Source organism: Sebastes fasciatus, chromosome 23, assembly GCF_043250625.1.
Source record: "Sebastes fasciatus isolate fSebFas1 chromosome 23, fSebFas1.pri, whole genome shotgun sequence".
NCBI lineage: Eukaryota > Metazoa > Chordata > Actinopteri > Perciformes > Sebastidae > Sebastes > Sebastes fasciatus.
The window spans coordinates 16,618,995-16,644,957 of NC_133817.1; the positions used below are offsets into that span (position 1 = coordinate 16,618,995).

Genomic DNA, 25,963 nt, shown 5'->3' on the forward strand with positions numbered 1-25,963 from the left:
ACACTGACCAATCAGAGCAGATTGAGCTTTTTTCGAGAGGGGGTCTTAAAGAGACAAACGCTAAAACGGAGCGTTTCAGACAGAGGATATTCATACAGGAATATTTAGGCAGACAATATGAGAAAAATAATGTGTTTTTTTAACATTAAGGCATGTAAACATGTTCTTGTAAAAACCCCAAATGCAAGTATGAACCTGAAAATGAGCATGATATGTCCCCTTTAAAAGGGGAAATACACCCTAAAATCAAATGCATGTGTTGTAGGGAAAAGTGCCTTTTTTGACTTCAGCTAATTTTAGTGATTGTGGGCTCATAAAACCTGTTACAGTCCCATTATATAATTTGAGATATACATGGGAAAACTGACGGAGAAAACAAGCATTCCTCTCTACGCTGCTAAACGCAGATGTGGGGTTTGTCTGACAACAGCAATATATATGTACGTACCTAAATATAATCAGAGTAAGCAGCAAGGTTCTTCTGACCAAAGCCCAGTCAAACATGATGATCCGTAGTCGGGAGTTGCTATTGTCAGTCAAGGGTAAAATTACACGTCTGAGTGTCTCCCCTTCTGGTCACGTCGGTTTCTGTTTCACCGGCTCGACCGAAAGAGGAAAAGACCAGAAAGGAAAGGGAGAGAGACTTCACGGATGGAGGGATTGAGCTGGAAGAGTGAGGAAGGAGACAGGTCATGGGAAAAGGTTTTGAAGAACGAGGGGCAGAGTTAATCTCACAGCTATAGGAAGACCTTAAAGGCTTCATACTACTTGGATTCTATATTTAGAATATTAGCCATAACATATATACGATCTGGGAACTCAGCGAAACCCAAACTTGAGATAATAAAGAACTGTAAAATCATAAAACTGTTTCTGTAGTTGTGCTCAGAGTCACACACAATTGTACAGTGCAATGGGGGATTATTACCAACATTTCACGTGTGCTCTCTTTCCGTTTACCTCCTAATAAAGTTAATTACCAGGAATTACTTTGAATTTACCGCTTCAGTAGAGCTGCTCGGCGTCTAGCGCTGAGAAGATGTTTTCCCTCATCATCACTCTTTGTCTCCGTTATCTTTTTTCCTTTCAGACTTCAGTGTTGGATCTGAAGGAGAAGGCGTCCTCTCTGGCGTCCTCCACTCTGAAGAAGGACAACAGGCTGAAGACTCTGGAGATCGGCCTGGAGCAGAAGAGAGAGGAGTGTGTCAAACTGGAGAACCAACTCAAGAGGGTTAGTTTTGTGTGTTTTGACTGAAAGTGGGTGAAATAAGGAATTAATAATGGAATTATAAAAGCATGAAAATTAGGGTGTAGGTTGCATATTTAATCCGTCTTAGACCAAATCAGATGGACTAAAAATAATATACCAGGTGAGCAGGGAGCTCACCGAGCGCCGGCAGCATGGAGGGAAGCCGAACATCATTGATTTGCACATACCACCTACAATGCAACAATACAAAGCCGGTTGTGGGTGTTGAAAGTGACCACTGAAAGGAGCGGAGACGTCAGCCACTGTCTATTCCATCCCCGCCTTACCCTCTGCACAGCTCCGTGCTCGCGGGACCGCATTTGTGCACACGGAGCAGAAATGCTCCCTCGCGAGGCAGTTTTCTCCTCATAGATACTGTTCTGTGCGCTTGTATCACGTGCACGCGCCTGGTTTCGAGACTTGATTAAACGCCATAGACAACAATTAGCAATTAAAAACATCAATTATATGAATCTCTGTGGCGAAAAATAAACAGAAACACAACAAATGGAGGATTTTAAACTAAAGAACCCCTTGTCTCTTTCTCCCCTTCCTTGTTTTCCCTCAACTGTTTTCCAAGAGAGATGTCTGGCTGTGTGTGTGTGTGTGTGTGTGTGTGTGTGTGTGTGTGTGTGTGTGTTTGCATATCACATATTCTCTCCCACACAGCAGCCCATAAAATGGTGTGTGTGTGTGTGTGACGGCTTGCTGACAGCCCTACAGTCATTTTCACAGAGTGGAGAAGACAGCAGCACCACCACACCCTCAATGTGTGTGTGTGTGTGTGTGTGTGTGTGTGTGTGTGACAGAGAGAGAGAGAGAGAGAGAGAGTGTATGAAGGTGTCAGTGGATCTCAGGAGTTTCTCTCATCAGAGTTTATTTCTCAGTCTCTTTCTGTTACCATGGATGGAAGAAAGACTGAAAACGTGTCTGTGTGTGTGTGAATTGATTGACACTGTGCATGTGACACTGTGTGTGATGTTTCTTTTTTTCCCTTTCTTATTTGTCTTTCTCTCTCTCTCTGTCTCTCTTTCTTCCCTCCTCCCAGATCTTCTTATAATATCGTCAGACACCCAAACATTTCCTCTCCACATAAAGACCTGTAAAAACTGTTGTCCGCTTCCAAAACTAATAGGGTTTATGTATTGTGTGACCAAGGCGTGTGCACACACACACACACACACACAAAGTCAATCTGTCCCAAGAGCAACATTTGCTTCTGGGAAACACACACAGCTGTTCTAACCTCTAAGCTGTTTTTTTTCCTCTTCTTTGTTTTATTTCACTTGTTTCTTTTTCTCGTTTTCGGCATTTTCTGTGTAGCCGAGCAGAGCGGCAGAAAGGAGAAATCCACTGCCGCTCAGTTTAACTTGCTTTTTTACTTCTCTCACCTTTTCATGCTCATACTAATCTCTACATAAGCCAGCATCATGGGCCTTTGTGGGCCACTTTAACACCCGTCTGTTAAAGCCATTTTATTAAAGACCAATTATAGACCAATTATACTCTTAAACAGTTTCCAAAGGAACGTGTCATCCTCAACACGCATATTGTTCTTGGCATATCCTTTCCAGCTCGGTTTATTTATAATAATTTATTTCTGTTCCAGGCTCAGAGTGCAGCGACAGATTCCCAGGCCAACGGTGAACTCTCCGAACGCATCTCCTGCCTGGAGGAGGAAGTGACCCGGCACAAAGAGGATGCCGGGAAGGCCCAGTCCGAGGTGGAACGGCTCCTGGAGATCCTGAGGGAGATGGAGAATGAGAAGAACGACAAGGAGAAAAAGATCCACGAACTGGAGAGGTGAGAGAGCGCCATAAAGAGCGATGACATGAATAAAAACTCACCCTTTGTGAAAAAGAAAATTTAAGAAAACATAACTGCATCTCCCACTTTGTGCTCGGAGTCTATGGTAATCTTTCCTGCCGTACTAATCCATTAGTCTTCCTTGTTTCTCACCTCTTCCTCTCCCTTCTTTCTTCCCCTTTCCTCCCTCCATTTCGGCTTTATTTCTTCTGTCATCTTTTCTTATTTCTTTCACCGTACCTTATTCTCGTGTGTGTATGCATAAATATGTATGCATTCATGTGATTCTGCATCTGTGTGAGTGCGTTTTACGTTTGTTTGTGTGCGCCCATCACACCCCAGAACCCCCTCTGCCTCTCATCTGTGGCGCTCTCAGCAGTCGCGAAAACAGGCCCCTCCCCCCGCTGCCTCTCAGCAGCCAATGGGGGGGCTGGTGTGGGACTACCTGGGCACGTGAGTGGCTGGTGGCCCCGTCAGTCAGTTAGACAGATGCACGACAAAACTCACTTTGCTTGTCGGAGGACGGGATATGAGAGCACTATGAAAGCAACCCGTCCCATGTGGAAAAGCTTTGTGGAATTAGATTATTAAAAAAATATTTTTTCGCATTGGGAATTGAACCTCTAACCACCACAAGTTGAGATCCTAGATGAAATACATACACATAGATAGGACAGAGGTTCCTCCATTGAGATTAAAATGTTGTCTGAGAGCATCTGACTCATACAGTATAAAAGATTGATCAGTCTGCAAAAATACCCAAAAAGTGTGAGAATTTCTTTTGTTTTTTGTAATATTAAACTGAATATCTTTGAATTCAGATAAAACGGGCTATTTGAATATCTCACATTGGGCCCTGGGAAATTATGATGGATTTTTTTCTCTGTTTTTTCTAACATTTTAAAGACAACACGATGAATTAAATACTAGAAACTAACAGTAGTTTAAACTGATAATGGCCTCTAATTGCAGCACATTAAAATAAAAATAAAAAGACAAAACAATTGTATCTTGTCAAGAGATTTCTCATGTTTTGCAAACCTTTTCCTCATGGGACAGAGCTGAGTATGTTCACTAATAATCACCATCAAAGAGTTGCAGCATTGGTTCCCTCTAAAGGTCATTTATTGCCACGAGTTGTGTTCTCTCTCACATCAGTGCATCAACGGAGGTTTTTTATCGTCTGTTATACTGCAGTGTGATGAGCCAAACTGCTCACAAAAGTTTGTAAAACAAGGGCACAGTTTGACACCAGAGTCTCGGCTGTACAGCTTGAAACTCTTTGAGCCGCTGCTCCTGTCAATGATGCAACTCTTTCATTTTAGTGGCTCCGTTTTCACGCTTCACTTTTGTTTTACTTTCAGCCGAGGATGTCTGACTCGAAGAGTTTAACCCACTCTTTTTTTCTTTCATTAGGAGTCTGGACAGTTCACTCAGTTTTGTTTTTTGTATTTTCTTTATGCTAATAGGAATGATTTGTCTGTTTCTAACTACTTTTCTACCTGTCTGTGTAATTTCGCTTAACCTTTCGCTCTTCTGTACACTATACATACCTGATAAACTAGTCTTAACCTTAATCTGTCTTTCCTCTCTCTGTCTGTATCTGCTTATCTGTCTGCATGCATGCCTGCCTGCCTCTGTGTTCACCTGTCTACCTGAATATCTGTTTCATTCTGTTGCCTGTGTGTCTGTTTATGAGTCTTTCTGTATGGAGAAGACTACATAAAACAGGAACCTCTGGAGATAAAGTTTAGTTTAACAAAAACTAGCTCTCAAGCAGGGTCAGGCGTCTTTATCTCATGGCCAAAAGTTAAATAATAATGTAAAAAAAAACAATTTGAACTGTACAAAGAGGTATGTTTTAGTCGGAGTTGTGAGAGTAAAGTTTGTCTTCGAGGGTCAGAGCCGTCTGCGGTTATGAAAACTGGTCCGTCTGTCTGTTTATATGCCGATCGATGATTTCGATTTTTGAACTATCATACGCTTTCTCTGTGCGCCTTCTGTCTTTCTGTCTCTTTAATCTTTTCCTCCAGTTTTTCCTTAGACAGAGAGAGAGAGAGGGAGGGAAAGAGAGGGAGTGGGTAGAGATGGTGTCCATGTGTTTAGTAGTTTGACTGTACTACTAATGGTTGTTAATGATTTTAGGGAGATTCAATGTTTCCTAGCAGTGTCTCCGTCTGGCCAGTAGAAATACTAGACTATTAATAATTCAGCACCTGCTGACTTCAAACTGGTGGGTTTTAACTGCGTGCGTGTGTTATTTAGTCTGCCAGTAGCCACAGATGCAGATTTACAGCAGTACTAGCTTTGTGGATAACACTGTAGTGTAACTTAATAACCATTTAAAACTGCAGATGGGTGAACATGTGGGGATTTTTTTAAGATCTTACATCATATGTATTTGAAAGATGTTTCGTTCTCCCCGTAGATTACAATGAAATAAAAGCTTCTCCGCGACTGATATTTAATATCTGAACTTTGCAGGCTGCTCTTTGGAAACAGGAAAGGTATTAAATCCAGGCTTAGTGCCGCACATTTGAGAACAGTATCTTGTAATAGTAAAATTAAGATTAAGTAGATTTTTATGAGGAAATGTAGCTTTCCTTTTACACACTGGCACACACACAGTCATTACTGTGAAGTGTGCGGTTTGTAGAGGTTATATTAGAGGGTGTAAGGAAGTATGATGTCTTTTTACATCTTCATATTTAGTGGTTGCATTGAGCTGTTAGATGTATGATGAGGGAAACTATCCCTGGCTGTGGTTACGTGTTGACATGTCATGAAAAGGGCAGAACTGACCGTTCCCTCTTACTTACTGTTGCTACGCAGTTCAAGCTTTCCATCTTCAACAACGTTAACGGTGGCAGGTCTACCACTCAAAATGTATTAGTTATTTTTGAAATAATAGGTCCTTGATTTCAGACCGAGGCAGACAAAAGCAGGCTTCTCTTTTCTAGCCGACAATAATGTTCAATTTTACTGGCTGAAATGACAGCTGTCGGCAGATTTGATCTAATTAGATATAACTAGTGCAGTGGCCGTTCAAAACACTCCTGTTCAGAACACGCTGAATGCTTGGCCTGTGGTGTTGCTGCTCGCAGTTTTCTCGAGAACCGCTCATACAAACAACTTCACACTGGTGAAATACACTCTGGTTCACAGGAAAACACACCCAGGTCCGTCAGAAACATCGGTGAAATACACTCAGCTGAGGTAATTTCCAAATAGGCGTATTAGTTGCTTGCTTTGACATAACCACTGCGGTTATAAAGTAGAGCGTGGATTTAATTACCGGAGGTATTTTGCTTGCGGTAACGTTATTCGTGTTATAAGTTAGTATCAAGTTTGACACCAGAGGAAAAACACACCCAGGTCACGGCTTACTCACAGTCAGAAATACAAGGTGAAATACACTCTGGTTTGATTCTGCTTCCTGTAGGCTATCCGCTCATGTTGACTCCAGGGAAGTGAAGAGTCTGGTTGTATATCCAGCATCCAGCAGCAAAAGTGAACCACGGAGCTGCGGTCTGTAAAAGGCCAGCGGACGACATGCTCGTCTCAGTCAGCAGAGTCCTGAAGCCCCGCCCCCCGCTGCTGCAAAGAGCGCTATTGTTTGTTTATTCAAAGTTTATTAATATTAAACGTGTCGAAATTGCACCAAATTCAACAAAGCACTCCCTCGGGTCCCCAGCAATATACCAGCCAAGTGTGAAATAAATCGGATGAGCGGTTCTCGAGATATTTGAAGGACACACATACAGACAGACATAGATTCCTTGCTTTATAGTTAGATAAATAGCTTGAAAACACTGTATCCAGCTGACTTTTTATTTTTGATATCATTTAAAACTAGAAACTTGTAAAGGGGGTCTTAAATATGCACTTGACAGAAGAAAAATATAAGAATAGACTGTTTCCATATGCTACTTTAGGTACTAAGCTAGTTAGTCAGATATGCTACCAATTGCAGTTTACTTTGGAACAGACAAACACACTGTTTAATCCATTTCTTACACTTTGGCTCTTGTGTTTTTGGTTTTGGAAAGGCTATAAAAAACACCCCCCCCCCCCAAACTTTTTAAATGCAGAGTTGTGCTCTTCTGCATCTGGAACAATCCAAATCTTGATGCCTGCCGTGCTTAGTTACAGTATGATTGGACAATCACTCTTTGGGGAAGAGGTTTAATGAACGGTGATTTAGTACGATCTTTATTTTTCCTCTGGTTGAAGTCCTTACTCCTGCCTCAAAAACTACTGGCATTTTAACCCAACTGCTCTTTTACTGGCTGTTAGATGTCAGTATTTGTTACTGTAAAAATTAACAAACGTTCCCTGTTTTGATTATAATAGTACATTCAGCAGCTAGGCTGTTTTGAACCCGCAAGCACGGACCCTGTAAGATAAAGTGTACTAATACTGACTTTGTCCCAAGGCTACCTAACCCTGCTGTGAATTATAAGACTTAGCCTCGAGCTAACAGGTACGTCAGAGGAGGATACATTCGCCTGTGGCCAACTCTTATGTTGGCACCAAGGCTAACCCTGGGCTACGAGTGAGCAGCAGCAGCAGGAACATTACTAATGAAAAGATCAGATGTGGGTTAAACAAGGGTAAAAATCAACCCTCTCTCTCTCTCCCCCCTCTTCTAGTTGAAATCCAGCTGTAATGGTACCAGGTTATTTATTTCAGTAACTAAGATGGTAATTGGAGCAGACTGAGTGACTTCACGCTGAGGGGAAATGGAGCTGAAAATCTGCCCTGATGGCCAAAATAAAGGATTTGGATGGAAGAGTGGAAAACAGAGAGAGGGAAAGAAAAGGGAAAAGAAGGTGGTGGTGGAGGGAGAAAAAAAAGGAGGCAGAAATGAAATAACGGGTGGAGGCGGCGAGGGAAAGAAAAGAAGAAGAGACAACACAGTGGGGAGAGGGAAGCAAAACGAAACTGACAGAAAAGACTGGCGATGGAAGAAGAAAAAAAGAGAGAAGGAGGTTTAGAGCGATGTAGAGTATAAACCTGAGTAATGGGAAATTAGAGAAGTTTATTGCGTGTTATATTGTTCTGTAATGGACAATTTGTCTTTGGCACGCCGTCGTTAGCGTGCGTTCCCAGGCATAAGCTCACCCTGGAGTTTGAGCTCTGCCAGTTCAACCAAAGCACATGAGGAGCGATTGTGTGGAATTCTTTTGGGGTCAACCAATTTAGGAAGTGAATTTTCTCTTTCTTCAAATTTCATATCTTAATGATTACACGCCATGTGCCTTTTGGCGGAGTCCGCGAATCCACGAGCTGCGCAAGTGGCTCCTGCGGGAAGTGGAAAAAAAGTCCATATCAAAACCATTGAAGAAGAAATAACTCATAGTGAGCACGCTCTCAGCTCGTGCTTTGATTGGCTAATTGCTCGCTTTCTATGGTTTGTGATTGCAGTTGCGTCTCTGTCTGTGTGTGTGTGTCCATGTGTGTGTCCGTGTGTGTGTGTGTGACCTTAAAGAGGACCTATTATACTTATTTTCAGGTGCATACTTGTCTTTTGAGTTTCTATTAGAACATGTTTTCATGCTTTAATGTAAAAAAAAAAAATGCATTTTTTCTCATAGCACCTCTTTTTACCCCTATGCAAATGTGTTACTTGGTGACATCACAATGCAGATATTTTACATGCACAAAAAAACTATATAACGCACTAAAGGAAAGGGAGAAAAAAGCATAATAGGTCCACTTTAAATGTTTGTAGAGGTCATGTGAGGTGAGCAGGCCTCTCATAACCCTCAATAAAGAAGAAAATGCCTGTTTAACCTGTCTATGTGCCTGTCTGTCTGTCTGTCTGCCTGCCTAGCTGTTTGCTTGGTCATGCCTGTCTTCCTGTTTATGTGTCTGCTTGCTGTGTCTCTGTGGTTAATTATGTCTCTCTAGCTGTCTCTCATCTCTTTCCTCTTTGAAGAGTGATCAAGCTGGCTAACTTAGCACTCAACTCCTGTCTTCCCTCTCACCTTTCCCTCTCCTTCTCCGTCTCTCTTTCCCTTTTTCTTTTATCTTCACAATGCAACGCCGCTCTACCCAGTCTTGCCTCAAGGTTAGTACCGCGCGCCTATTTTTTCCTTCTTCCGTCACTGTCTCTCTTCTCTCTCTCTCATCGCGCTCTCTCCTTCATTGTCATACTTCTCGTCCTTGCATCGAGACACTCTCTCATCTCTTTTCACTCTGTCATGAACTCTGTTTTTAATCATTCTCATCATGTCCGTCTGTCTTTGAAGGAGACACCTTGACTTTCACTCCGCTCCCTCTCTCTCTCTGCCACATCACTGCCTCTTTTGAAGAGGAAACATTATTGTTTCTTTTCTCGCACCCTCCGTTACAGTCCTGTCACGATACCAGCGCTAAGGTCAAATTTCAGGCTACCGCAGCAAACAAGAGAAATGTTCGAGCAAAGTATCGCCATCATTAAGTTGGACAGCTGTGAACTTTTGCTCAGAGTTCCTTTTACTTCTGTTGGGTTTCTGTCTTTTGTGGCTTTTTTAGAGAAATCACTCCACATTTTGTTCCTGTTCTACGTTTGTTAAACAGTTCAGACCCAATTTTGAATGTTCGACCGAGGTTTCGCAATCTTTTATGGTCTGATCGAGTTGCCAGGCAATCAGCGGAGACTCCAGGAAGTCGCCGCTTCTCGCCAAGAAATAGTCCGGCAAATAACCGCCAGTAAACCGAAACTTGTGGTTGTTGGACGGATTAAACAAACATGATATAAAATGTTAATTAGTGAGCCTTACAGGTGCTGGTAGATGGATTTTTTTTACTGTTTCCAAATCTTAACGCTGAGCTAAGCTAACTGGCTGTAGCTTTATATTTAACGGACAGATATCACCTCAGTCTTGATAAAAAAAAGTGAAAACGTCCAACTTTTCTTTAAGTATGGCACCATAAAGCATCGTCCATATCCCAATATTGAAAAAACTCCCTTATTTTCCTTCTTTTTTTGACCTCTAAATATTCCTATCTGCACTCAGGAGGTGACTCCGTAATGACATTTCAGCATGCAAAACCAAAAAGTCTGAATTAGGTCTTTTCTAACAGACATATCAAAGTCATATTGAAACGTCTCTGACCTACACATTGTGATCGACCACATAATAACCACTTGTCCCTTCTGTTTCCTGCATAAATCTGGTGGTCTGAGTGTTTTGTGCGCTCTGCTCCCGCTGTAAAGGTCTCCCCGGTGCCAGCTGCTCCTTTGCTCTTTCTTTCTATTTCAACTTCCAGAGCCACTGTTCTCCCCGCCGTCTTGTCGGGCTTTTTCATCGCTGTTGTTCTGGTGTTTTGTGATTCAACTCTAGAGGGGGAGCGAAACAAAAGAAAAAAAAGTTAGCATTGCCTTGCTGTCTGGTAGACGACAGAAGACTTCTTTTTCTTCTTCTGTCCTTTTTTTGTGTCTTTTTTTTTTTCTGGTTGTTTTTGATCTTGAGCTAAGGAACTCCTCATCCACTGCCAAATGTCTGACATCAAGGTTTCTGTATCTTAAAAAGGAATAGCATTGCTTCTTTCTCTATGTGTGTGTGTGTGTGTGTGTGATCCCTTTGAGGTCCTGTATGACTCTGAGCATTGAGGTGGGGCAGGGATTTGTCAGCTAATGGGTGACAACAAGCAGACACACACACACACACACACACACACACACACACACACACACACACACACACACGCTCACGCTATCACAGACCCTTGCACATTGTTTTTTTCCTGTCCTCCACACACAAACACACATGCAAGAAAGACTTTGCCAGCTAATAGGTGACAACACTACAGTGGGGATGACTGCTGAGAGTTATCTAATTAAAATACCTTCACACACACACGCACACACACACACACTATTCCCAATACTAAGAGAAAATGAAGAACACACTTTTTGTTTGTTCAGTATTCTGAAAATAGACAAATCTACAGTATCTTACAGTGGCTGCTGCTCAATGTAAATTATCACTTTATTATCCTATTATATTTTCCCTTTGTAGTATTATTATATTAATCCTTGCATTTTGTTGCTTCACTTCCTCATTGTTTGAGATTGCACACACAGAGAAAATTCAACCTTGTTTTCCTTTTCTATTCTTCTGACCTTATTAAAACCCAATGTGTAGATGTAGAAGTATTATATTCTCCGCTTTATAACATACTGAGCTTGCACATAAAATACATAGATAACCATAAGGCGTTATTATACCAAATAAGGAAATATGTTATGCTTTACATGTTAAACAGGCAACGTCTTAACAAATATGTATTCCTTATGTTTACCAAAAAGTGTTTGACAGACGAAGATTGATGATTTTATGATAATAAAGTGAATATATTTGGGGTTTGGATATTTGGTTGAATAAAACAAGCTGTATGAATACATCACCTTGGGCTATGAGAAATTCTAATGGGCAATCATTATTTAATATAATAAAAAATAATCTTTCGTTGCAGCCCTCAAAAACTCATGTTTATAAGCAATTATTATAAAAATCAAGAAAAAAGATGACGTTTCAAGGTGATGTCAATGTCAAGTACACACAAAAATCACAAGAAAACTCCAAAGAACCCTCTTTTTAAACAATCAAAATGCCTTTATAATAATAACTTTATTTACATAGCACCTTTCAAATCAATAGTCATAGCCATAGTCGTATTAGACCTAAAAACAAATGGAACAAGAGGCCGTTTTAATAGCGGTATTCCCATGTTTTCAGAGCTGTTAAAGATCCCGAGGTCTCTGGAACCCCAAACAGAAACATTCGGGTTAAAAGAAAGCTACTGTATTCATGCAGTTAACATCATACTGTAGGTATTAAGACGTAATAATAGCCGTCTTCTTGTTCTGTCCACTCATCTACAATATAATCTAGAGTTCAGATCAGAGGATAAATATGAGGGCTAAAGAACAGAGTGTCAGTGTGTTGTCCTCCATGTAAAATAAAGACACAGCCAAGATCAACGGCAGCTCTCTGTCACATGCGTACACTATTACTATTATCTAAACAGTTTCCATTTAGTGGTATGGTTAGTTCTGATTGAAATGGGGATATATCCAGGGATTATGATTTATTAGGACAGACGCTATTAAAGAAGACTTTTCATTCTGTCTAGTGGTCTTAGTGGCTTTACCTCTCTACCTCGGGGATTTTCTACGGGTCATTCTGCAAACAACAACATAACTATTTCTTTCTTTATTCCTACACAATGTCATCCTTGTACTGTAACGTTTTCTTCCACACCAAGAGCAGGCAACACTATTATGTTTTTGATCTTTTTTTTTTTTTTTTAATGTTTTATGGTTTTTATGGGCTTAGTAAACCAAACCAATATTTCCTGTATTTTCAAGGGAAATACTGAATTCCGAATGGTTAAAAGGAAATCCTTGATGTTAATGTTGGGTGAACTATGTGCAGTAAACATACATGAGGCCCCCGAGCATTTCTGATCAAATATTTATACAGGACTCCAAATGTAATATTAATATTACCTTAATGTGGGTCCCTGAATATCAGCAGCATGCTAATGAGGGAGGTTAAAAAAAGTTTTTTATTTTGGAGAGACTTTGAGGTTTACTGAAGTTTATGAGATTTTGTACGTGTGTGTGTGTGTGTGTTTTCATTTGTACTGCTCGTTGCCAGAAGTATTCGCTCTATTTTTTTTAATGAAGGCTATTCTATGTTTGTACATTTCTGTACATGTGTGTATGTTTATATATAGCATATTTGAGTGTGTGTCCGCACATTAGGGTATTTTTGAGGTTTTGCAAAATTTAGGAAGTTCAAAGTGCTGTCAACAAGTATAGTGTGTGTGTTTACGTTAGCGTGTGTATTTACACGATGTGCCACCATGTTTGCGTGTGTGTATTTCTGCGCAAATGTTGGAAAGTGGACCCATGTTGTTCTGTTACACGCCGTTGCGCGCACAACTGTGTGTGTGCGCTTTAGATATTTGCGTGTGGTCCGACCGAGAGACTCTAATACAAAGCAGGTTGTGTTTGGAACAGTTGACAGCACCGAATATGTGTGTGTGTGTGTGCGTGCCACTATCAGCACAGTTTTGGTGAATTCGTACACTGGCGCAGTTTTTGTGTGTGTGTGCAGACGTGGTCTCGCTGCACATTTGTACGTCGTGTTTACAGCGTTGTGGGTAAAGCGAACCCTCCCGCGATTCCTTCCTCCTCCAGCAGTTTGCAGCAGTTGTTGAGAGTGATTTCAGAGGGAGAGTGAAGGAAGTATTTTACATATTAAAACAGCTTCAAATGGCACTTTGCCTCCGCTGAGCCGAGCCATCGGGTTCACCGAGCAACTTCTGCTCCTTGAAGCAAGCAAGAGTAATGAAAGTGTTTTAGTGTTTAATTAAACATGTGTAGATTCACAACTGCAACTTTTTAAAAAAACAAACTATGCCCATTCAGTAGAATTTGAACTCAAGTCACAACATTACAGTTACATAATAATATAGATTTATTGTTAATGCGATACGTTATAGTACCCCATGGTATAGTACCCCTGCCTTTTCCACAACCCTACCAGACCCATTGGTTCTTGCATCATTACAAACCCACAGACTTTCTTTTTTAAAATCAAGTCAACATCCCAAAGTTTTTAAAGATATTAATGTATGATAAGATAGATCAGGATGGGGAAATATGCATAATACATGTAGAATATATCCACTTGATATAATTATGCAGCAATAAACATGGCTTTGGTAAGACATTCTTTCTCAGCACTTGATTCCCCAGATCTTTTTTTATGATTAAGTTCAGTCGCACTTGTCTTCGAAAATTTAAAAGCATTCATGATTTTTGGCAATTCTATTTGTTATTATTCTGTTGTTGAAATGGCATTACATTTGGTGAAAAGCACATTATTATGTTCAGGACTTGAAGCTCAAAGTTTTGGACTGGACTGGACTTGCCTTGCGATTTGCCTGTCTTGACTCGGGACTAGTTGGTCTTGACTTGGGACTTGACTCTGGACATGTCAGTCTTGACTTGGGACTTGACTCTGGACATGTCAGTCTTGACTTGGGACTTGACACTGGACTTGTCATTCGTGACTTTGGACTTGTCTGTCTTGACTTGGGACTTGACTCTGGACTTGTCAGTCTTGACTTGGGACTTGTTGGTCTTGACTTGGGACTTGACTTTGGACTTGTCTGTCTTGACTTGGGACTTGACTCTGGACTTGTCAGTCTTGACTTGGGACTTGACACTGGAATTGCGACTTGCCTGTCTTGACTCTGGACCTGTCTGTCTTGACTTGGGACTTGACTCTGGACTTGCCTGTCTTGATTTGGGACTTAAGTGCAAAGACTTGAGACTTGCAAAACAATGTCTTGCTCCCACCTCTGCCTCTTAGTATTATGCATATGGGAATTGACATGTTTCAAATTGACATTACATTTGGTGAAGAGCACATTATGACTTGTGTAGAACTCAAAGCTAAAAGTTTAGGACAGGACTTGACTTGTGATTTGCCTGTCTTGATTTGTGACTTGTCAGTCTTGACTTGTGACTTGACTCTGGACTTGAGTGCCAAGACTTAAGACTTACTTGTGACTTGCAAAACAATGCCCTGGTCCCACCTCTGCCCCTAAGTATCTGTTGTTTCAGTATCACTTCAGTGTCACAGCTGATTGACGTCATGATACATTAGATTCATATGCAGATGGTAAACCATTATAATGAAGATGGAAAACACCAAATTTGGCAAACAAAAAAAGGTTTGTGATGGTTGCAGCGGCCTGTCATCCATAGTTTATTTTTTTAGAGAGGAGAAGAAGAGGAGTCAGAGGGAAAGTAAGGCACAGGAGATGGAAGTGACAAAAGAGGGAGTGGAAGGAATCAGGGAGAGGAAAGGAGAGAAGAAATGGACCATGGTCTGATGAGAATATTTCATCCAGAAGAAAGAGTAATGTTGCATTTGGAGAGGGAGCGAGTGTGGAGACGACTGAGAGGAAAGGGGAGCGGTGAGGCGAAGTACATTTGTCCTCGTACGTTGGTCTGATGCAAATAAGTGATTGCTTTTCATGCAAATGATTATAATGAAACATGAAAAAAAATGGGTAAATACGTGGAGGGAAAGGTCATTGTTGGTTTTAGTGAGCAAGACAATTCCAATGAGAGGAGGAGGAGGAGGAGGAGGAGGAGGAAGCTCGCCGTGGTCCGATGCAAATGCGTGATAGTTACCCATGCAAATGACTTAAGTGCTGAAAAGTGATACAAGAAAACAAGTGTTTAGCATTAGCAAAAGAGGGAAGTGGGAACTGAGTGTTGAGTCAATAGGAAACATTGCAAACTAAAAAGTCTCTTCCACATGCACATACGTGCAGTAAATGTAGCATGAAGGGGGGAAACCTCAGAGAGCTAACCAGATGGTTGGAGCTTCCTGGAAATCCTCCAATAGGAACATTCCTGCCGGTTTATGACCTGTTACACACTCACACAGGGCGTAAAGCACAAAATTGATCCCAAATATTCAAATTTATCCCACGTTCAGGGTGCAAAAATGAAATCAGGACGGAAGAAAGGAAGCAGAAATAATGAATCCGACTCCACGCTTACTTCATCTGGTTTCCTGTTTCACATTTTGAGCCCCGATTTTTGGACGTGATAATGATGCAATGTAGGCCTTTTAAAATGCACGCAAAAACAATACGAGTAAAACATGTACACACACGCAGCTTAACGCGCTGATTATTATCCCTTGAGCTTTGAACGCCCAGGTGCTGCGGAGCCGTTTTGGCCCCGTCGTCGCCGCATTTCAATTTTTCTTCCAGCTTCCCAGGTTTCTCTGGATTGGTTTTGAATTGGGCCCCCTGGACCTTTTAGCAAACACATTGAGGATTTTTATGTTACCATCCTCTGCCAATATCATTTCTCAACTTTTTCTGGCAGTGTTTCTGTAATGTAAAAGCCATTTGATGGATTAGTCCCATTACTTCAGGTTAGTTTAGCAGGTAGTTTATGGCTCAGATAGACAGGACAGATGAAAGAGACAAGGTGTTGTAAAATATTTCGACGCTGGAATATGTAGATCACTCTAAATGTAAACAAATAAACTTTATACTCGTGTGACTTCAGACGGGATGATTGCACTCAAAGGAGTAAAGCAGTGGAAATAAAATAAGTGAAACAAGCGGCGTAGGATTGCAAATGCTCAGAGCTTTGTGGCGCACAGAGGAAGGGTCAAAGGTCATGTGACGATTGAAACCTGTTTACACCTTAGGAAACAAAACGTGCAGAGTACAGCTCGTAAAAAATGATTTCCCATGAGAGCACATGCTCTGCTGCTGCTGGTGTGACAAGAGTTTGCTGTGGATTCCCATCACTGGTGGTCAGCCCTTTTTACTGGCAGCTGCAGCGATGGAAGTGAGGAAAATGGATTTATCTACAAGCCTGTAAAAAGTTATGCTGACAGGATCGCACACACATGCATAAACATTTGCGCAGAGCAGGCATCTAAAGAATGCAAACATACAAAAGACTCACGGACGAAGAGAACGACTTTTATTGAGTTTCTGATGTGAGTCAGCAGTTTTTGTTTTGTCTTTGTTGGATAGACTTACACATTTATCCTTTATGTTTGACTTATCTTTCATCTGTGTCATGATTCAGTAGACGTTGTTAAACCTTACTGGTGTTAGCTCAGTCCACATCTGTCTGTGTATGAAAGGCATGAGAGGTCCATGATCAAGTCAAGCTGCTGTGATAGCTGATAGGTCTGTGACAGAGCCACAATGGCTTCCAGACAGCTTAAACAGGGATTAAACCACTTTCTCCATCTCCCAACCCTGCTGCTCCCACGAGGAATCTCTCCGTCATTCCCCAGATGATGATTTAGACTCCGCTTCCCGACACCCAGTAATCCCTCCGTGAAAAGACCTTCATGCTTCCCACTGTGGAGATATCTCAGATGTCATCTAGTCATTGATTCATAGCTCTTTATTGAATTCCTGTGCTGATCTGTACATGATATTGGCCCTAAGGGGTTTCATGAAGGCATTGTATTGCACAGAATAGTTCATCAGAGTGTCTTGCGGTATCTTCTTAATGGCAGTAACAGACCGCGTGTCCTGAATGTGTTCGGTGGGAAACGGTTCCACTCTATATATTAAATATCAGCTGCACTTGTGTGGCCTGCCAGCATTGTGAATACAGGTCAGTTTGGTCGTGAAAGCAATGCAGAAGGGCCTTCAACTTGCATTCTTTCTAGTAGCCAGAAGGGGGCGACTCCTCTGGTTGCAAAAAGAAGTCTGATTGTATAGAAGTCTATGAGAAAATGAGCCTACTTCTCACTTGATTTATTACCTCAGTAAACATTGTAAACATGAGTTTATGGTCATACATGCAGGGTCGATGTGGCAGATTTTTACCGTCACAGATGATGTTTAATGCTCTTAACGCTGGTACTTTCTTATGGCTTCTCTACTTTTTTTGTTTGTTTGGTGAAATAGCATTGTAACAGCTCATCAATGTGATATCAAATCAGGAAGACAATAATTATATTTAGGACTTTTCTGATTTAGGGTTTGAAATTGGATTGTGTTGGATAGGATTGTTAGATATGGTACGTAAGGGACGGGGCAAGGCCAGTAATGCTGCCTTCTTCTTTGTTGCATTTTTGCCTTTATTTCATGGAGTAATAGGATAAAGAGGAGTGATGACTTGATGTTAAGCTTATATGGTGAACGCACTATTTTATTGAGGCATTTGTGCATTTTTTGGACACAAGTGGCTTAATGAATACAGGCCAATTTGTACATTTCTATGAAGCACTTTATTTAAGTCGAGACAACATTTTTGAGACATACTCTTAGAGCCGTAGAATTCATGTTCATGCAACTTTTTGATATTGAATGTTTGTGGTCCAAATGCTAGTGATGCAATAAAATCATTGGAGCTTAATTATCCTCTCTTCTAAATAGACCACTTCCATGACCAGCGCCTAGTTTTTGGTGTGCATTTACCACTTAACTCCATGTCCATGAATATCACAATTCTTAACTTTGTGAACTCCAGACACTTTTTTCAGTCAGGGCTGGCGAGAATCATTGAAAACGAAATAACTTCTTAGTGAAAAACAAACCTTTCATTTCATTGCTAGTGTGTTTTATAGACACACAGGAATCGAATGTGTCACAAAAATGGGGAAATATTCCCTTTTTTAAATCATAAGAGAAGTCAAAACTACTGTATGTAGGTGATGCATTGATTTTGACGTTATATTTTGCGTGTGTGTGTGTGTGCAGGCAGATGAAGGACCAGTCGAAGAAGGTGGCCAACTTTAAACACAAGGAGCAGATTGAGAAGAGCAGGAACGCCCAGCTGATGGAGGACGCCAGGAAGAGAGAGGACAATCTGAACGAGAGCTCCCTGCAGATAAAGGTATGGAGGGAGGAAGAGGAGGGAGAGGAGGGAGGTGGGAGTTAAAGGAAGGTGAAGGGGGAGAGGGTGAAAAAAAGTGAGACAGAAAAAGTTTCTCTCCGTCCTATACCTTGAATATTTTCCGCTATCACAACAACGCTTCATCATAACGTGACAATTGTGACAGGGAGCAGCCTGAGGCAATGTCAAACACACTCACACACACACACACACACACACACACACACACACACACACACACGATGCAGCTCTCGCTCAGGGAGTGCGTGAGAGGGGGTAACTGAAGAGGATGATTGACAGGGAGAGCAGATGGAAGATGGAGGGGAGGAAAAGAGGAAACCAAAAATGGTCAGAGAAGTGAAGGGGAGAAAGGAGGTGAGGAGGAGAGGATGGGGAACATAAGGGACACACACTCTAAACTATGTAGTGAATGCTGTGGGTTTTTAAAACGCTTCCTGTGGTGTGAGATCATCTCCTAATTGTCTGCCGGGGTGTCAAGTGACCACAAGATGAGCAGTCATGATGAGTGTGACTGTGGTTTTCCTCGTATTTCTTCAGATTTTAGGTTTTCTTCCAACTTTTACAAAAACATTTAGCACCAAATCTGTGTAACAAATGGTATCAACCATCAATTAATTAATCAAAGAGGGTTGGAGTGGAAGAGGTTAAACATATTTCTGAAATAGAAACGTAATCCGGGAGAAAATATGTTCCCTCGAAACGCATAAACAGTGCAGTTTCTTTGTATGGGAACATACTTTTTAGGAGGCCAGGCTGTTTAATTTCACCTTTTTCACCCCTTTTTTCCCTTAAACTTCCCCCGACTTCCTCTTTCCTCGCCCATCCTCCTCTTCCTCCTCCCTCTGCTCTTCCAGTAATCGTTAGCCTCGGTGGCTTCTCTGATTAGAGGCAGATGAAAACACTCTTTCTGTGTGTGGGTGTGTGTCTGTGCGAATAAGCGCCCTCTAGCTATGACTGATCTTTGGTTTCAGGAGTTTGGAAGTTGTCATTTATGTGTTTGCGTGTGGTTAGGAGATGATCCGATAGCTATGTGAGTCACTCCGACTTATGGGACCGCAGCGGTTACAACCATAACTAGTGTGTGTGTCAATTGTCAGAAATTCTGCATAGTTTAAAGCAGCACTGGAGACTGTAAATGGAATGTGAGTGTAATTCAGGCCGTAAATTTAATTCAATACAATAAGAGGATTTAATCTAATTAAAGTCCATCTCAGGCCGCATAGTTAGACACCAAGTAATGTTGGATCTGGAGCAGGATTCAGACTCACAGCACATGTGTTGGAGATGTCCTGGAGGTTTTGTTCATCACCACTAGAATGTCTCATCCTCTCCCTCCCGCTCCGTCTCCATCAGGTATTCATTCAACTCTAATTTAACCAGGAAGCCTGGCGAGAGGAGAAATAAGCTCTTTATGGGGAATCGGTGGGAAGTTCATGTAGTCATCTCACTTGGAAACAGCTTCATGTGCGACTGGGAATTCCTGAGAATCCTCAGAGGCTGATGAAGATCAGATTGTCTAATTTGCGAGTCTTTTGCAGCTTATTCCAGTTCGCTGAGAGCAGCAAACTGGAGTGAGGAGTGTCCAAGGTCTTAACCGTGGGGACATGTTAAGCAGGATGTGACAGGGGGAAACTCCTGTTACGGGAAACTGATGTGATTTAGTAATACGCAGTCTGTCAGATATGAAGGATGTCAGATCAAGGGGAACTTTTGTACTATAAATGTGTAAGCCAATTTGATTTTCTGGCTAGTTCTTCTTCTTTCGGCTGCTCCAGTTAGGGGTCGCCACAGCGGCTAATCTGTTTCCATCTAGTTGGTAAAAATCTGGAAATCAGCTTTTTATGATCCGCATATTTGATTTGGTGGGAGGAAACCAACGCAAACACAGGGCGAACCTGCAGTAGAAAAACCCAAATCGAATCGGGGATCAAACCCAGCTAACCACTGCACCACCATTCAGTTCCCTAGCTAGTGTCGTCTTAAATTAAAAGCCTCCCTAAAATAATATCATTAGACCCCATGAAACCATTTGATGACCCAGGATAAATTATAACAAAAATGTTAGAGTTTTTGTATATTAGAATCTAGGGCTACAATTAACAATTATGTTTGGTCTATGAAATGTCAGAAAATATCACAACAATTTCCCAAAACTAAATAGCTTGTTTTGTCTGACCAACAGCCCAAAGATAATCAACTTGCATTGATATAAAGCAAACAAATCCTGACATTTGAGGAGCTGGAACCATCGGATGCTTGGCATTTTTTATTTTAATTTCATATAATGAAGCCTACTCGACTTTGGTGATCCCCTGACTCTTCCTCTAGCGTCACCACCATGCGGTTGGCATTTGTGGTTTTGAGTAAATCTGTCCTTACAACTTCTGAGTGCATTGGTTAGGGATGCCCCAATTTATAGGCCGATATTCATCTCGTTGACTGCCATCGGCCTGTCGGTAAATAAAATGAGATTCTCCGATGTTTATCTGTTGTGTCGCATCAATTTTGCGCCGGCTAAATGTTGTATTCAAATGATTCATAAATGTGATTGAATTTGTGGTCAAAGACGTTGTAATGAAATGCTGAATGACTTTAAAACAGCTCAGTTATATTTTTTATAGTGAAGATGTCTTTGTTTCCCTGGCACAAAAGGGCAATAAATAACAAAAACTTCAGCTTAACGACAACATCATGTTAAAACTTGAATGTGTCCAACCCTTTAGTTTATTACCACATACCCACAAAAGTAATTTAATTCCCATCATAACATGCTGACTTTCGCAAGTACAACCTCACAGAGCTGCTAAGCATTGCTGTAGACTCAGCAGTAGTCTGCAACAGTTTATACTCCCTTTACATCGCATACTTTCTCTCCGTAGGACTCCCTCCGTCTGAAGGAGGAGCGCATCGAGGAGCTGGAGGAGGCGCTGAGGGAAAGCGTTCAGATCACAGCGGAGAGGGAGGTGGTGCTCGCCCAGGAGGAGCAGGCACGCACGCACTCCGACAAACAGGTACCGTCTCTCTCGGTAGCAAAAAAGTGTGCTACTGCATGTCCCAAACCTTTCCTTAAACTCAACCCCTATCAGTCAATTTACACAAATGTTCTCACTTCTGAGGATTTCCTTCATGTTCCTGTCTCTCTGGGATATTTGCACAAGGAAACACACATACAGACAAACATCTTTAGGGCAACATAGAAACTCTTTCTGACATAGCCAAACATCGCTGGTGCCAATAGCGGCTAATGGCAGCGGCAACACACATGCCCTGTGCCAACTGAGCTCATTCAGGTGTGGCTCTGTGTGTGTGTGTGTGTTTGCCCAGTCACTCCTCATTTGGAGGAGAGGTAAACACGTCCCTATTTAAAGAACAGCTTGTATTTTGTCCGCTTCAGCCAGAGCGCACAAACATCTTTTTCTTAAAGCCCGACCACTCCAATTTGTAACCTGTTTTATCTATATTGAGACAGTAGGAAAGCTCACAGCGGTGTTGAGGGAGGCTCAGAAGGGAAGGGCTTAGTGGATTCAACCTCAGACCAGTCGCTCCCCTGGGTACCAGTGACTTAACGAGGCCATAGAGATGGGAAATGTTCCTCAGAGCCTGGATGGGTTTTGACAAGTGGGAAAAAACAGCGTGGGCTGTAAGGATGAAAACTGCCCTGAGAAAACATGGCCCGCTGTAGCTGTTGGCAAAAACGGCCGGACTCCATTGTTATTACTGCCTCTGAATGTTGGCCGTCCTCTGTGGCCTTTACTGCAGCCTACTTCTGGACAGACACATAAAGACAGGCATGCGAGCACACTATTTTACTGCTGACACCCTCAGCCGTGGTTAATATTAGAATAAGTTCCAGATAGACATATGTAATAGAAGAAAGACAGACCACGAAGCGAAGACATGCAGATGGATGTAAAGAAAATGATGGACAGACGGGTGGCAAATGATTCTTTCTTAGCAAAGACACAACAAGGCTTACAAAACTTAATCTTCTTCGCCTCCATCTGCAGACCTGTACCGTTCAAACTCACAGAACTTTATTTCAAATTCCAGTCGAGATCTTAAAGTTTCAAAGTTGCTACAGGAAAACATATTTAATATGATGCACACGACAGCTCGGATTTTTTTTTTTTTGAGGTAATGATGCAACCAAAAAGAAATAGCATTTTGGAGGTGGATGTTAGACTGTGGGAATTTGATGCAGCTGTAATGATGTGTTTGAACAAGGAGATACAGAATATGTGTACGTGGTATCGTCAAGTATGTTTGGGAGCTTTCACAAGCCAACATTTAGTCCATTTTAATCAAACTCTGGTGCAGTTCGTGTGGGCAGTGAACCCAGTAATCGTACTACCAAAACAACAGGTCCAAGACCACTTGCGAGAGGTGGACTCGGACTGTTTTTAAGCGAACCAAAACGCAGGCTGCCTCCGCTGGCATTTGTTGAGATGGACCGATGTTTACTTGACATCTGGGCCGAAGAGAACACACAGAATATGCTAAATAAAGTCTGCAAAAACAGTGACGTTTAGAAAGTCATAAACTGCAGGAGAAGGGACTCGTTCACATGGTAGATCAGTGCCGAGTCAAAGTGAAAAAAGTTAGACAGCAATATGTCAAAGTCCGTGATTCCCTGCATAGAAGTGGCGGCAAAAAAGTACACGCCCCTCAGCAAATGAACTTTTGTACGTGGTCGACTCCACTTTAACTTGTGCACTGTGAAACTGAACCAGACTAAATAGAAAAATAACCAAAAGTATCAATTTTACTCTGATGGGGACTAGCCAAACGGACTATGTCTTGTGAAAGCGCCCTTAAAAACACTTCACTAAACACAAAACATCACATGCATTTCTTTGCACATAATATAGTCATAATTAATAACCATGAAACACTCAGAAGATTGGATTGGAGACAAGCGTCCTGGAGTTTACAGTCTCCTTTTCCACATCTGCAGGTCTCCTTTGCATCATCTCATTAAGTCCACAGTAACTACAAAGAACAACATGATGAGTTGTTGTTTCCGTTTGTGGAAGCATTGCATCACTAATGCTGCCATAATTTTTTTAATCCATTGCCAGACTAATTTGCCAAAGTCCTCATGGTTCTTCAGATCCGGTGTGAAGGCAAACAAAAATGCCCCACAGGCTCTTTTAGTTCCTGAGTTTAGTTCCTGTGGTTCTGTAGTTTCCGGGAGCAATTTGGTCAAAAAACGCTGATCCAGCAGTAACCTATGACTTAATTACAATTCCACAAAAAAAGACAGAGTTTCAGAGAAGATCAAACCGGCCTCAGGCTTTGTGTTTTCACAACAGCGAAGATTGGAACACGTAAAGGAAAGATGGAAACATCACATCCAACGTGTTTTTCCTCCTGAAGTTGACCGTGGCTTAATTTGTTTACAGTAATCGTGCCAATCTTTCACGTTTAATTTGGCAGCGACGCATTGAAACGCTTCAAAATGCTACAAGTGGCAGCTTTAATTAGACCGAACAGAGGCCATTTAGGCCAGGCCAGGGTGCTGGAGAGCGTCCCCGTCTTAAAATGCTTCAGCGGAGGAGGAAGGAGTAGAAAAAACGTCAGCGTTGCGGTGGACGAGTGGAGATGGCAGCCAAACACTCGGCGCAGTCCTCACCCAACATCAACAACACTAACTCAGCCTTTCAGCGCAGACGCGCACGCAAGCCCACGTGTGCGCGCGGGACTCACAGACAGGACAGTAATACACAAGACACACACAAACATGGCGGAAAGAAGTGCTAACTGCTATTTAAACAGCGCACCGGGGCGCAGCACAACATGGCATTCAGCAGGAGCCAGATGGACGCGACGTCGGTTTGCTAACTGGAAACGTGTCTTTATATACACAAGTAAATTGTAAATAAATATTTTTGCGTTCCCGTTTTGCAACTGCGTCACCGCAATTACCCGCTCACATAATGATTTATAAAATGATGACAGAGGGAGAGACAATTTCCTCCCTTAATGAGGACGGCCTGTTCAAAGGCTCACTCATTGCTTATTATAGCGTTGGCACACGCACGCACATGCAAATGCAGCCAAACCAGGCACATTTACACACACACACACACACACACTGACTGTGTGTGTGTAGACATGCACGCACACACCTTTAGTATGCAGCCCTATATGGACAACCTGTGTGTGTGTTGGTGAGAGAGAATGTCCCATGTACAGGGTTCGCCCGGCAAAATCGGTTGACCAAGACCACATGAAAATATACTAAACCTTTTCTGCTAGACATGAGTCACCGCTGTATTTGTGATCGCTGAAGAAAGGTGTGTGCATGCGCTCGTGTGTGCGTGTGTGTGTGTGTGTGTGTGTGCGACAGAGAAATGAGTCAACAGTATGACACACTCCATCTGTCCCTTCAGAGACCAAACTAAAGACAGACGTCCTCCTCCAGCTTTCCGTCTCTCATTAACCAGACAATTTAATTCTTGAACTCAGTGCACCTTCTTCTTTCTTCCTCTTAAAATAAAGCTGAATTCACTCTGACGCACAAACACACACATTCAGTAGACTGAAGGGGTTGCTCTCCTCCTCCTCCTCTCCTCCACCTCCTTCTGTTCCAGCCGGGCCTCGTCACTCCTCACCCCTCCATCTTTCAATCTCTGCATCTCTGATGTCGGCCAAAGGCCTTTCTCTCTCCTCCTTTTCCCTCTACGCCTTCCTTTCCATGTCCTTATTTTACAGTCATCTGCCTCTCCTCTCCTCTCCTCTCCTCTCCTCTCCTCTCCTCTCCTCTCCTCTCCTCTCCTCTCCTCTCCTCTCCTCTCGTCTTCCCTTCCTTTCCTTTCCTGTCCTGTCCTGTCCTGTTCTCTCATTTTACAATCATCTGTCCTCCTCTCCTTTCCTCTCCAGTCCTTTCCTTTCCTCTCCTCTTCGACTTCTCTCCCTCTCTTCTCTCCTCTCCATTTTCCTCTCCTCTCCCTCGCCTCTTCCTCTCTTCTCCTCTTCCTTTCCACCTTCCTTTCCTCTCCATCTTCCTCTTCCTCTCCTCTCTTCCTCTCGTCTTCCTCTCCTCTCCTTTCTTCTTCCTTTCCTTGCCTCTTCTTTCTTTTCCTTTCTTTTCCTCTCCTCTCCCTCTCCGTCATCCTCTTCCTCTCCTTTCCTTTATTTTCCTTTCTTCTCCTCCCCCCATTCATCTTCATCTTCCTCTTCTTTCTTTTCCTTTCTCCTCTCCTCTCCTCTCCTCTCCTCTCCTCTCCTCTCCTCTCCTCTCCTCTCCTCTCCTCTCCTCTCCTCTCCTCTCCTCTCCTCTCCTCTCCTCTCCTCTCTTCTCTTCTCTCCTCTCCTCTGCTTTCCTCTCCTTTCTTTTCGTCTCTTCTCTTCTCCTCTCCTTCTATCTTGCCTGAAATGCATTTTTTAACGCTGCCTGTGTTTCTGACTGCTCAGTATTTTCGCGCTCCGTCTGCACTTTCTTTTATCTGCTTATCTTTCATGTGCTTAGCATTTGTTTC

General features: G+C 42.2%; 1 protein-coding gene across 1 annotated transcript in view; it reads left to right on the forward strand.

The window, feature by feature from the left end:
• LOC141762360 (ELKS/Rab6-interacting/CAST family member 1-like) overlaps nt 1–25,963 on the forward strand; it is a 123,749-nt gene that overhangs the window by 19,618 nt on the left and 78,168 nt on the right. The window contains exons 11-15 of the mRNA XM_074626449.1: nt 1,091–1,231; nt 2,859–3,052; nt 9,117–9,128; nt 18,326–18,461; nt 21,362–21,493. Coding sequence (XP_074482550.1) covers nt 1,091–1,231; nt 2,859–3,052; nt 9,117–9,128; nt 18,326–18,461; nt 21,362–21,493 — 615 coding nt within the window. The remainder of the gene's footprint in view (nt 1–1,090; nt 1,232–2,858; nt 3,053–9,116; nt 9,129–18,325; nt 18,462–21,361; nt 21,494–25,963) is intronic.